This window comes from Melospiza georgiana, chromosome 2 (assembly GCF_028018845.1).
Source record: "Melospiza georgiana isolate bMelGeo1 chromosome 2, bMelGeo1.pri, whole genome shotgun sequence".
NCBI classification, from domain to species: Eukaryota; Metazoa; Chordata; class Aves; order Passeriformes; family Passerellidae; genus Melospiza; species Melospiza georgiana.
In genome coordinates this window covers 61,816,185-61,829,191 of record NC_080431.1, presented here as the reverse complement: position 1 = coordinate 61,829,191, position 13,007 = coordinate 61,816,185, and the positions used below count along the sequence as shown (strand labels likewise).

The 13,007-nt window shown below is 42.2% G+C and overlaps 1 protein-coding gene across 1 annotated transcript in view; it reads right to left on the bottom strand.

The window, feature by feature from the left end:
* The window catches only part of ATP8A2 (ATPase phospholipid transporting 8A2), a 314,236-nt gene extending 301,604 nt beyond the window's left edge, over positions 1–12,632 (bottom strand). The window contains exon 1 of the mRNA XM_058045068.1: positions 12,524–12,632. Within this exon, the coding sequence (XP_057901051.1) occupies positions 12,524–12,602 (79 nt within the window). The 5' untranslated portion in view covers positions 12,603–12,632. The remainder of the gene's footprint in view (positions 1–12,523) is intronic.
* Between the last annotated feature and the right edge of the window lie 375 nt (positions 12,633–13,007).

Here is a 13,007-nt window from a genome sequence, read left to right as displayed (position 1 = left end):
CAGACCTTTTCAATATTTAATTATCTAGTATTGCATAGGCTGCTGCAAATTTAGAGGAAATTATGTCTATGACTCATGTGCTGGTACTGGAGGAGTTTTTCATTAAACAGTAGCCCTAGGGAGGAGAAGGGGAAAAAAAAAAAAAAACTAAACTAACCAACCACTGCTGAAAGCTGAATATCACCACCTGGCTGACTCAATTCCCAGTGACAGTGCAGCCACTGAGGCACAGCAAGCACTGGTCTTCCATTCCTAGGAAAGGCTTATCAGCTAGACTTCAGATGACGAACCCAAGAGATGCTACACTCTTCAGGACAGAATTTCAGACAGTCCTAACCTATAGCCATTCCTGGATTTTATACCCGTTGATTAAGTCTTTTTGTGAAAGAGGAAACAGCTTTTGAAAGAGAAATAGTCATTCTCACCCCTAATATATGTTTCATACCCACTCCCTTTTTTTCAAAAAAGATGAAAGCAAATACTTAGTTCTCTGAAATAACTACTGGAGACAAATTCCATATAGCAGTTTTTTCTGGAAGACTGCAAGCCTATTTCTCTTCATCCTACAGACTATTACAGAAATTATTTGTTCACATATGAGCCCCAAACTAATAAGCATTAATTTGCTATTCCATGTTTAGAGATCATTAGAACTATTACTGAAACACTGTTTCCACACAGCTGTTCTACTTTGCTGTGAACAGCAGAAGTACTCAGTGGAGAGAAATCCCTCCCATTCAGTTACTGTCTTAATACTGGGCTCCTCATCAAAACAACAGCTCCTTGTCATTAATGAGCCCTGCATCCCAAGGAATTTGAAAGAATCTCTTGCATTAAGCAAGTATACCTTTCATCTTTAACATAACTCCTACAATGCAGCTGTTGAGCGCCATCACTGTAGTGCTCCTGTCACACAGGAACACAGAATTACAGGAAAGAATTATGAATTTGTAAGTGTTTCCTCTCAGGGTTTAGGTTTTGACTATGCTTTTATCAAGCAACATCTAATCAGAAATAAAGGAACAAAGTCATTACAATAAAAGCAAACATAGGTCTTGCTTACTAGTAGATCATTACCTTAGCTCTGAGTAAACCTTCCTATCAAGAAAACAGATCTTCATCATTTCCATGTAGAAAATTGAAGAAAAGATAGTCAGTATCTACCTCAGAGCACTAGAGTTGAACACATCAAAAATGAATTTTTTAAACAAGCACAACTTTCCCTGCTTTGAAACCAACTTATCTGACTGGAATTCAAAGCTACAAGAAAGGACAAGTTTCCTAAACGCTATAGCTTATCTTACCAAAAATCTCTACAGATGTGACTACCTTCTACTTCCCCCCCTTTTAAAGTCTTCCTATCTATGTGCATTAGCTTCTCTCCCCCACTAATTATGCATCTGGGGCTCGTTAGTGTTAACAGAGCTGTAATAATTGTCATCAGGTAGAACTTGTTACCTAGCTAAGCCTTTTTTCTGGGGAGGAGTTAAAGCACAACCTATTGAGTTTGACTTGTCACTCCATTACCTACCTCAATGAGAGTGTCTAACGGTATTTTTACTGTTTCTTTTTGTAAGTGTTGGTATTACTACAGCTGTCTTTTATAGCTTTTTTTTGTAAGTTCATTTGTAATACCATGCATGTTAAAGCCTGTACAAACAATCAGAAAAAGTTACTGTAATTTTTTTCTGCCCATTTTAAAGCTTAGTTCCTCTTAATTAACTTATCATTTGAGTAATTTTTCATAGTGCTTCTTACTGTAAGTTGATTTTTCCATTATAGGTGCATATAATAGGAAAACTCCTTAAATATCTCTTCATATCTTTCGGTGCATGAGGTAATTCTAAAGCATCTATTTCTGCTTTGACCTTAGTTTTATCTACTTGCCTTTCTTCTGTTAATCCAATTCTATTTTTGGCTATAGCCTCAGTCACAGCATAGTCTTCTAGTTGAAGCACTGCCAATCTTCTTAATGTAGAACTTCCCTTCCCCCTTTCTTCAGGTTGTTAATCACTCTTCTCAAATTTTAGTCTACAAAACTGAATATATCAATTTTCTTATTAGAATTGTTTATGTCAATATAGAATCATTGCTAATAAACAACTTAGACAATAAAAAATAATGCCAAAAAACCTAGAGATATATAATTTATAAAATTACCTTGTAAAAATTAACCTTTCTAAGAAGCAGGGGATTAAATAAATTGTCATGTTCTGTTTATTTTGTCCAGAATACCCAGGTGCACTTAGTTTCGTGAGGTCTGACACCACCAAAGCCAGATGACAACTGTGAAAAAATAAAAGTAAATCTAATGGCTGTAAGCTTACCTGACTAAAGAAATGTTTTTGTATATGACCCTCTGCTTCTGAGCACCATGCAAACACTGTGTAACTGCCTGTGATCTTCACCTTGCCCTCTGAAGTAGAAAACTAAAATTATTCCCTTGCTCTGGAGCCACTGATGACAGAATACTTGAAACTGCAGTGAAAAAGCTTTAGCTCCTCACAACGATAGGAGCTACCACATCACTGCTACTTTTCTCCCTCAGTAAATCTTGTGGCTTCTGCTTAGGATACTAACATTTTATTCATGAACACTAGTTTGTGGACTAGTTCTGATGAAAATAAAAAATACGGTTGTTTGCAGTTGCTGAGTCCCAAATTAATGACAATGAACTCTCCAACAGTACCACCTGACAAGATGTGAACTGGTACATAGAAATATAAATGTTTTCATCTTGTCAGAGGGCAAAACTGTTCTGATTTGATTTGAAATCTGTAAAAGAATGATGCAGAAATTCAGCAAGATGTTTCTGTCTGTAAAGTGCTGGGTGTCTTAAGAAGGGACTTTAATTTTAAAAAAAGGGAGGAGGTTTCTGGTAGGAAGAAGATCTAAGATTAACTCTTGTGCTTGGTTGTCAGGATTTCTCTATATAGAAGATGACCCTGATAAGAGAGTTTAATGTCTCTGTAAACAACAGCGTTCCTAACAGGAATGGCAAGTACATACACCCTGGGAATCTGGCTGTCTAATGAACCAAAAAGTACCAAAATGAATACTAAATTATTTAAATCCCCTGCTATTTAGCACTAACACAAATTGCATTGTCTCAACCAGATCATATCAGATTTATTATTACAGCTATTTTATTCCCATTTTTTCTCTCTTTGGGGTTTTGGCAGAAAGCCCTCAAAGATAATGGTTTAAGTAATTAGCTGGCAGGCCAAAACTCAACAAAACCATCCAGTGTTGAGGACTGCAGAAACTTCTTCTTTGCAACCCAGAATTTGTTGATGGTGAAAGTTTAGGACTGCTGAAGTCTCTCACTTGAACTCCTACCAGAAACAACACGGCTAAGTACGCTTGAGGGAGAACAGTATGGAGTCAGGGGTGGAAATGGCCAGAGATTTAAAGCAGGTGCATCTACTGTGACACAAACCAGACTTCTTGTTTTCAGTGGAGATCCTGAAACTAAAGAGGCCTTCTTGGGTCTACTGTGGGGTTTTGGATTTGGAATTTTGCACATGTCCCACTCTGTCACGAGCGAGGGAATGGTATTGGGGCCATGCTGTGTGTGGAAGATACTGTCTTCACAGTCCCAATTGAGAGACCCATGACAGAAGGGCTACCTAGAAGGCACTAGGGAAAGTTTCATCGGTGTTCACTGACAACTTTAGTGACATTGCAACTCACAGCAGGAAGCTCACCTTCTCGAGAAAATGTATCTTTAATTCTTCTTATTATGGGGGCTCAGCACTATACAGAAAGACCTGACAAAATATGTCGTGGTTTAACCCCAGCTGGAAAGTAAGTACCATGCAGCTGCTCGCTGCTCTATCCCAGCTGAAACCCAATGTCCAACTCCAGTTTCACAAGAGGGAATGGATCCAAAATAATTCTAAGTAATGACTGATACTTGTACTTTCCTGAAGTGTCTTAATTTGGGACCCAGACCACCCACGTTGGTTTTTTTTTTTTTTTTTTCTGTAAGAAGTTAACTCTTTCTCCACAGATATTTCAGATCTTTCTAGCCACTCCTTTCTCTTTCTGAAGACTGATCACCCCACTTTGTTACCATAATGATGACTGGTAGGGTTTAAAAACTTTTCAAAGACAAATTTCAGATTTGTAAATAAAATTACTTTGATAAAAAAGAGGGCATTAACTTTTTTTCTTTTTTTTTTTTTTTTTACTGAAGATTGTGGGAAAACTTCAGCAGGGATCAGGATTTTAGTTAAGGACTGATGGTGAATGCTGCCCCTCTTCAGGCAGCGCAGGATTGGGATAAATTTGACGGGGGCAGGGCTAGCATTGTCTCCTCCTCTCTGCCTGCTAGGCTTTTGTTGAAAGCTCCTTTGTTCCCCTGTGTCCGGTCAGGTAAATGGCACAAGGATGGCTTCCAGATGCAGACTTGTCTTAGTGAAACTCCGGGAAGAAGATTTGACTGTTAATCTGTAAAGCAGAAGTGGTGCCCTCCCCCGCCTGGGCAGCACCTGCATACCTTAATTCCCCTGTCTCTTTGTCCCAGTTCAGAACAAGGCACCAGGATTGATGCCAATTGATATGTTTCAGTTCAGTAGCCACAGGACCACTGAAGCAATAACTATGATGAGCCTTCCCAGTGATGCAGAAATGTTGACTAAATCTCATCTGGAATTCAGATTCAAGCTTCCAGGTTAAATCCTGATTCCCAGCTGTGTAACTGATATGACAAACGCAGATGTAACCTCTGTATCTGTTTCAGAGTTCTGATGGCTGATGTTGACTTTGCACATACCCTTTCAGCATCTTTTTTCTCCCATTTATAAATAAACAGCATCTGTTAAGTAGGGTGATGTATGCTTAGAGTATTTGAAGGCACAAAAAAGCCTGGGGTACTTTTTAATGTATCCTTTGTATAAGCATTGGGCTGAATGTTCCCCGATCTCACAGGCACAGAATCTTAGAATGCCTTTACTGTGTTTTGTACAAATAGGCAGAGCAGTGCTGGGTTGACAAGAGATAACACCTGAGCCCTCCTTCTGTTCAAAGTAGAAAAATTTATCAGGGTGATGTTATTATAAGGAGATAAAGACTTTGCTTTCACTCTTTCTGACTACCTCCTCATTTATTAAAAATCAAATGAATGGGTTTGGTCATCTGCATTCAAGAAATCAGGAATTAAAAATCAAGACCTCACAGTTTTAAACAAGATGTCAGGCTGCCTTCTTTCCTTTATAGAACCTATACACTAATTAAATTTGGGTTAATCCTGATTTCCAGCACTCTAAAAGAAGGCAGATTCATCAAACCAAACCCTCAGCTAAAACAAACTGACACATTTTGTTGGATCCATTATGAACTGATAAAATCATGGCTCTTCCATTTTAGACAAGTGGAAGACAAGTTCTCATTACCTTCTTTTTGCACTAATACCCCAAGGCAAGAGTTTTCAAACTGTTAATTAGAACTAGAATTAACAAAAACACCCTACAAAAGGGGGATATCAGCAGAAATGAATTTAAAATCCACAGCATGTCTTGTGATTCTTCATCACAATATGAGAGTACTGAGACTAATTTAGTGACACTTCATTTAAACAGGATTTAGGGCTCACTAAAAGGTGTAGGGTAACTACACCTGCAGCTGTCAGGAAAACCTCCTGTGAATGTCATGTACATGGATGTGATACTGTAACTATAGGGATTGTGTCACTTCTGTGAGGAGTCCAAATAGGTGGTTGGACTGGGTCACCCATTAAAATCAGCATCATGTCAGCTTTGCCTTATCACACCTTGGCTTGAAATACAAAGCTCTGCATCTTTTGTTTTCAGGTCTTTTTGCTCCATTGTATCTTCCAGTAATTTTACTGTCATGTAATTACCACTCAGCCAGCAGTGTGAAAGCCAGGAACTTCAAAACAGACAGGCATATATCCAATCCTGGGGCTGGAAAGAAACTGTCCAGGAACTTTTGTAGTGGGCAGGATTCATTATGAAAAGTTGGCAATAATACTAATCAAAAATCTGAGAGCTTTCCTAACAAATATTGGAATAACTGAAAATAATATATTTTCACTATTGATAATTAATTTTTTGCACTAAAAATAAACTTTGTAAAATCTGGGGGTTTTTTCCGACTCCTCAACTGTGTCAGTGATCTTTCCCAAATTATCCTTTGATTGCACCAGCTGAGAATCAGTTATCTAAAGCTCTCAGATGCCATGTCTTACATACCTGCAACTGCTCCAAAAGGCTTAAGTAGCTTAGCTGGAAAAGATAAGAGACTGAAAGGAAAATATTTGTGGCAAGCCACACTGAAGAGCTGTCCCAGAAGCAGAAAGATGTTGCTGCAGAGATACTCAACTGCCTTTTCAAAATCCAGTATATTGCTCTGCTCTACCAGGTATATGTGCAAAAAGACTTTGAGATTAACTATCCCTTAAAAGAACATGTTGGCAATCAGTCTCTACAGATACTGTCTGTAACAGACATTCTAGTATTTGTACTACTACAGACTTAATTAAAATGTGTCACAATACAACATGGTACAGGAAAACAAGCCTGGAACACCTCCCCATCGCTGTAAAAAAGCTAACACAGGTGCTTATGATACTGCTTCACAAGTAGCGTATCAGCTCTGTCAGATTCAAAGATTATTTAAAGGCCATACTCGACAGCTCAAACAAGACTGGCCAAAGGAAAATGAACCAGCCAAGAGTGCTGCCCTGTAGCAAAACCCACAGAGCATCACTTGACAACCTTCCAAAAGAGCGGAAAGAGATGACCTGGTTGTTCTATAGGGCGCTCAGCAAGGCTTCACTACAATAAAAATGCCTTGTGAATTGCTAATTGGAGAGTGATCAGTTTTAGATGCTGACATCAGTTTTCAAGTGATCATCCAAAATACCATCTAGAGTCAATGGGAGCTATCAGCTTAAAACTTCTTGTAGAGGGAAGGAGGGTTAATGGTAAGAAAAAAAGGGAATGCTTTAGAGCAACATCACTCACAAAGCCATACAATCTCAGGTTAAAAAAAACCCTGCAGAGCTGGCAGAGAACAAGACTGCACTCGAACCTTGTGGCAATGGATATGCAATACTAAATGACTGTTCTTTCTTTGCCCAGCGAGTTCCATAAGGAAGTACACCTAGCAGTTCCATCGTCTTGATGATATTCTAGGACCCTGAACAGACAAGCAGATTTCTTTGCAGTCATTTCACTGTTAGATATTTTAATCCTTCATGGAACTAGAGTGGCATTCCTGCCAAATCACACTAGTAGGGCAGTGCTTTTAGGTCTGGCCAGAAAAGGAGAAAACTGACTCACCTAGCACAGGGAAGTAGACTAAAAGCAGATACTGCTGGAAAACTAAAATCTGAAACAAGGGTCCTGTGGAGAGAGTGGAACAGAGAAGGAATAAAACAGTTTCTATAAATAGGCAGTTCATGTGTCTGTTTCAATGGAGTTATGAATAACCAAGTAGCATGAGTTCTTATATTGGCTATACAGCAAGTGGAATTTTAAACTTTTATTAAATACATTCATTTCATTTGATCCTAGAAACAGAAGGGTAGTTAAATCTCTTATGTCCTCAATTAACTCCTAAATAACGTATTCCTTATAATCTGAGTGCTTTGATCTTTAATGAATTTATTAATAGTGTCACCTCCCCCATCAGAGTAGGGAAAAAATGTTTCTTCTGCCACTCTGTCTAGGATCTTGGTTATTTATGAAGTTGCTCCACAGTAACTGTGCTTAATTCACCTTTTTCTAATTGAGTGTCCTAAGCAGAGGTATTTTAAATTCCCTCCAATTCTAATGCAAACCAACTCTCACAGCCAAACAAGCTTTAAGCAAAGGCAGCAGAAGTTCAGGCCAGCCTCCAGTTAGCCCTGACGCTGTCACCACCTCACTTTACAGTCACGCAGGATCCCACACAGCTTGAGAAGGTTCCCCTTTGTGCTACTACAGAAACATAGTAACGTAGAGCATGGGGTTTATTGGGATGAGCGCTTTGTCAAAAGGCATAATTGTCACTGGTGTTTATAATTGTCACTGGTGTTTACATAAATAGGATGGGGCCTTTGATGTGATAGAATGAGCTGCACATTGTACTGCACTGTGTGCCAGTTAAACGTGGATGAAAAGCAATGGGAGGTCTGTAACACACTGAACTGCCGCCACACAGTTTGAGTGTGTGCATGAACAAACACGGACTGAAGCAGTCTGTCTATTCAGTACTAACTTCTGCCACTAAACTGGTAGCAGTTCAGTCTTCACCTGGAAAAGTTCCCCATCACAGAGCAGAACTTCTGTGTGCCAACACTATGGTTGCAATCGTCCTGCTCAATGTTTCAGTGACTCTTGGTGATGCTAATGGGTGGTTAAAGCACCTCCTGAGCAAGTACACCCCCCTGGTCTGTCCCCACTGTCACTACTCCTGCCAGGTACATTTCTCTAAGGAGAATAGGGCTTTTATTCTTACTTAAACAGTTTTAATAATAGTTTTTAAAGAATTTGTTAGCTCAGCACTTTGCTGATCCCTTCATAGGGGTTGTTTGCTTAAAAATGCATCCAAGGCAACTGCTGATCCTCCTGCAAAATAGGATGTACAAATCCTGTGAGTAGAGGTGATGAGAGTGAGCTTCAAGGTTAAAGCTTTGTAGCCTTCACCATGCTCCTTACACCACCTGAACCTGCCTCTACAAAACCAAATTACACCTCATTTGAAGCAGCAAAAACCATATGTAAATCATGCAGAGCTGATGACATATTTCACCTGTAGCTCCTGGGCATTTTTTATGTATCTATAGGGATTATGTCTAACCTGTAAATGACTACAGATAAAAATCAAAGAATCATTACAGTTGGAAAAGACCTCTGATATCATCAGGTCCACCCTTTGACTGAATACCACCATGCCCCCTAAACCTTACAGCAAAGAGCCATGTCTACTCATTTTTGAACACTTCCAGGCATGGTGACCCGACCACTTCCCTGAGGAGCCTGTTCCAATGCTTTAACCATCTTTGATCAAGGATAAAAGCTTTGACCAAAGTACAAAGTATATACGCCTGTATAGGGTTTTAACTGCTCTGTATGATGCTTCCCAACAGTTGCAATCATGGTAATTATATCACAGCACAAAAATAGCACAAAGAAATTCTTGCATAGACATTTCTCTGAAAAATGGAAGAGAGAGATCCTTTACAAGGAAAGGACTAAGACTCTAAAATCAAAAACACAGCATAAACTATAAGCAAGTATTTCACAGGAAAAGTAGATGGAAAACCATGTCCTGAGAGAAGATTCTGTTACTACCTTTACACTAAAAATACTTTTCTTGCTGATGTGTATAACTGAACAATTAAAAAAGACCACAGTAAATAATGTAGAGATCAGTTATACCTTTAATCCATTATAAAGCTGAAATTCGATTTTTTTCCCCTAAAAATAAAAATGCCATTGTAATCCAATGTCTTATTGACAGTTTCTTATTTTTAGTGATTTTAAGGAGGCAGGAAGGAGAAGAACAAGTTAGTCTTTGATGTCTGTGGTTACAACAGTAAGGAGCTAGAGACTTTGAGAATAATTTAATCAATTTAGCTCAGTTGGTACAACATTACAGCAATAAAAAGGTTTACTTGTACAAGGAAAAAAATCAATTAATGAGCAAATGCATAAAAAAGAAGCTCAGGGATCATCTGAGTGGCAGAAGGTGACTTCCCATCTCTAAATTCTCCTTTTCATGTCATCTGTTTTTCTGGCAAGTATTTTAAACCGGTGTTAACCAGGTTTAAAACTCTATCAAATATTCCAGTTGCACTTTATACTGTATTAGCACATGTGGAAGTCACACTACCAAGTGCAGGAGGGTCAAAAATCTGAGACAAAAAGATATTGTTAGACCATCACAGATGCAGTGTTCTTCTTGACTAAAGAGGAATGTCTGTAAGCTACTGAAATGCTTTACATGGTATGAAAATAAATCTCAGTGACCCAAACTAAAACCTAATACTTTAGATTACCAAAACTCCCTCAAAAGTAAACCAAACTAGCAAATAAACTTAAAAAGTTCAGAGCAGGAAAGATCTTCTCTTCTTAAAAGAAGAGTGAACATTTTGATACATGTATGCCAAAAAACCTGCAATGGATAGAGACAGTTACCTGACCCTAACTCAGGATGACAACAGGGTGACCAGTTCTCCCTCCACACCATTCAGCTCAGAAGGGTCTTGAGATTTTGCAGTGCCACCATACAACCACATCTGAACTGCCTGTCAGTGGCCTGTGGCTCAGTCTCCAAATGTATGCTCTTACAGTTGGGTTCACACAGCACAGAGCCCCTCACCTGAACCTGTTTGGCCCCCAGAGACAGCAGATCTGCATGTCAAGCCACAACATGCTGTGAAAAACAGAGCTACTGCCTTTCTGTGTCTGGTCCCTGCTGGCATTCAGATCATACAGGCTGGTAGTGAGCCACATCAGCACTGATCCTGGTGAACAGGTAACCATCTGATGGCTATTGCTGACACAAGCAACGCAGTGGGAATGCACAGGAATGGGGAAGGCAGGACTTTCTGGGTGGCAGAGAGATTGGTTCTGGTTGTCCTAAGTCACCAGAGCTGGCTCTGGTGTACTAAACCAACTACAATCAACTTAATACTAGATATTACTCTTGTTCCCCTTGAAAATATTCTATATAGGAAATACATTGTTCAAGAGCTAGAAATTGATCTTAATGCTAACCAGCAACCCCCACCTTTCTTCAAAGTATCATCTAATTTGGATTCTTCTTATGTGACACGCAGGGAACATGTAAAAGTCTGAGTCTGCATACAGATAAATCCCAGCTAGAAGATCTGGGTGCCCCAACCACCCAGCACATCAAGGCACAACTTAACCACCTAGATCCATGAGTATGACTGTGGAGTGTGGATGACCAAGCACTGGAAATATTGAACCAGAACGCTGGACACAATCCCATCCAATGTGCTCTAGGATGACCCTGCTTGAGCAGGGAGGTTGGACCCTCTGTGGTCCCTTCCAACCCATTGTCTGTGATTCTGTCATTGATTCTGTCATTGACAAAAGCTGAAGCTTAAACTCCTTATGTATGCTACACTGAAGCTAAACATTCTCCAAGTGCCAAGCACTGAAAGGAGCCTGGGTTTGGATTACAAAGGTTAAGTCACAAAAAGATCTGCCAAACTGCAGTTCTGGGAAAGGAGCCTTCCTATCACAGGACAGGGTTTCAGATCTGACTGCAGAAGTGGACACATCCCCAAACACTGGAAAGTGGAATCTGCTTAACTGCAACTGTTTCATCTGAATGGCTTAGGCTGAAGATAAGTAGAGCTGGTAATATGCTAAATCCTACCCTGAAACCTTACCATTTCCTCTGAGCAGGCATTACACACCTCTTTGCTCAGCATCCCACTTCAGCTGCTATGCAGAAGTCCCTGACATTCTGTCCTTGCTACCAAGCAGTGAGACCAAACAGGAAAATGTTACTAGAGTGACCAGGTTGTGCAGAGGGGCCAAAGGGAAGGTGGCTTTCTTCTTTCAGCTAGCTCTAGCCTGGTTCCATGAGCTGAACAGCCATGAGTGGCTAAAGGACTTCAAATACAGCATCATCCAAAAGAAATCCAGCAAATGCTCTCCAAGGTGCTCTGAGATTTAACCCAAAGCAGATCTGATCAGGAAATGTGCACATTTCTCATTGAAACAAAAAGTGCTGAAACAGCATTATATTACAGTTTTACTCACCACAGAAACTGTACTAGGCACTAAAATAATTTGCACAGGAAGGGGTGTCTGTAAGTCACCAGCAATGTCACTGATGCTTTACCTATGCCCAAGCAGAACATACCACAGATAAAATCTGAATGCACCTTGGTCCTACAGAAGTCAATCCTTTGCGAGGAGAATTCTACCTTCAAAGTCTTCCATTTCTGTCTCCTTCTTTTCATGAACTAGTTGGAAAACAGTTTTCTAAACGCACCTCTTAAGAAACCCTGTCATGGACCTCTCCGCAGGCTCACTGCAGATGCTCTCCCCGCTCCTGGTCACGGGACAGAGGCCCCTGACCGGCGGGGTGGCTTGGGGGACCGCTGTGTCCCCTGCCCGGCGGCGCTGCCCTCTGACCGGAGGAAATGTCGCTGTCAGTAACTGTCACAGCCAAGAGGGCGAGGGGTTGCTCGCGCGGCGGGCTGAGGGTGCCGGGGGCCCTGGCGGGACGGGCGGGAGGCGCGGCGGGGCCGGGCCGGGGTCTGCGGGCGGGACGCGGTGCCCTTGGGGCCGGGCAGCGGGCGGGCAGCGCCTCGCCCCGGCTCCGCCGGAGGCACCTCCTCGCCCAGGGGAGCCCCCGAGGGCGGGGAAGGCACTGCGGGATCCCCGAGCGCCGCGGCCGGCGGGGCGGCAGGGCCGGGCGGCCGCGCCATGGAGGCGCCGCTGCCATCCCTTCCCTTCCTTTCCGCCGCGCCTTCCTTCCTCCGCCGCGGCGCCTCCTCCCCGCCCGCCTCGCCTCGCCCTTTCCTCACCGGCCGAGGAGTGGATCTTGGAGGATTTCCGCCGCAGGGACATCTTCAGCGCGGTGTCCAGGCCGGCCCTGTTCGGCATGGTGCGGCCGGCCGGGGCGCGCTGGCCATGGGCCCCCCCGCACGCAGACGCCGCGCTGCGGCCGCCGGCTCCGCCGCGCCCGGGCTGCGGGGGCGGGCGAGGCGCTCAGCCCCGGCCGGGCCCGGGGATGCCCTCCCGGGGAGCCCTCACGGCTCCGTGCGCCCGCCGGGAGCCATCGCGTGGGGTGCCGTGAAGCCGGGGCCTGGGTCTGGTGGGGGTTTTTGAGGTGTCTCTCTGGAGCTAGTATTTTACTGGACATTTGGGGCGCATAAAACATCCCAAGAAAGCTCCCGCTGGGATCAGGATCCCTAACCGGGCTTCTTTGTTCCGGTTACAAGGACATCTTTCATCACTGTGGCATGCTGCCAGCCTCATCACAAAAGATACCATTCCTTCTCAAAAGGT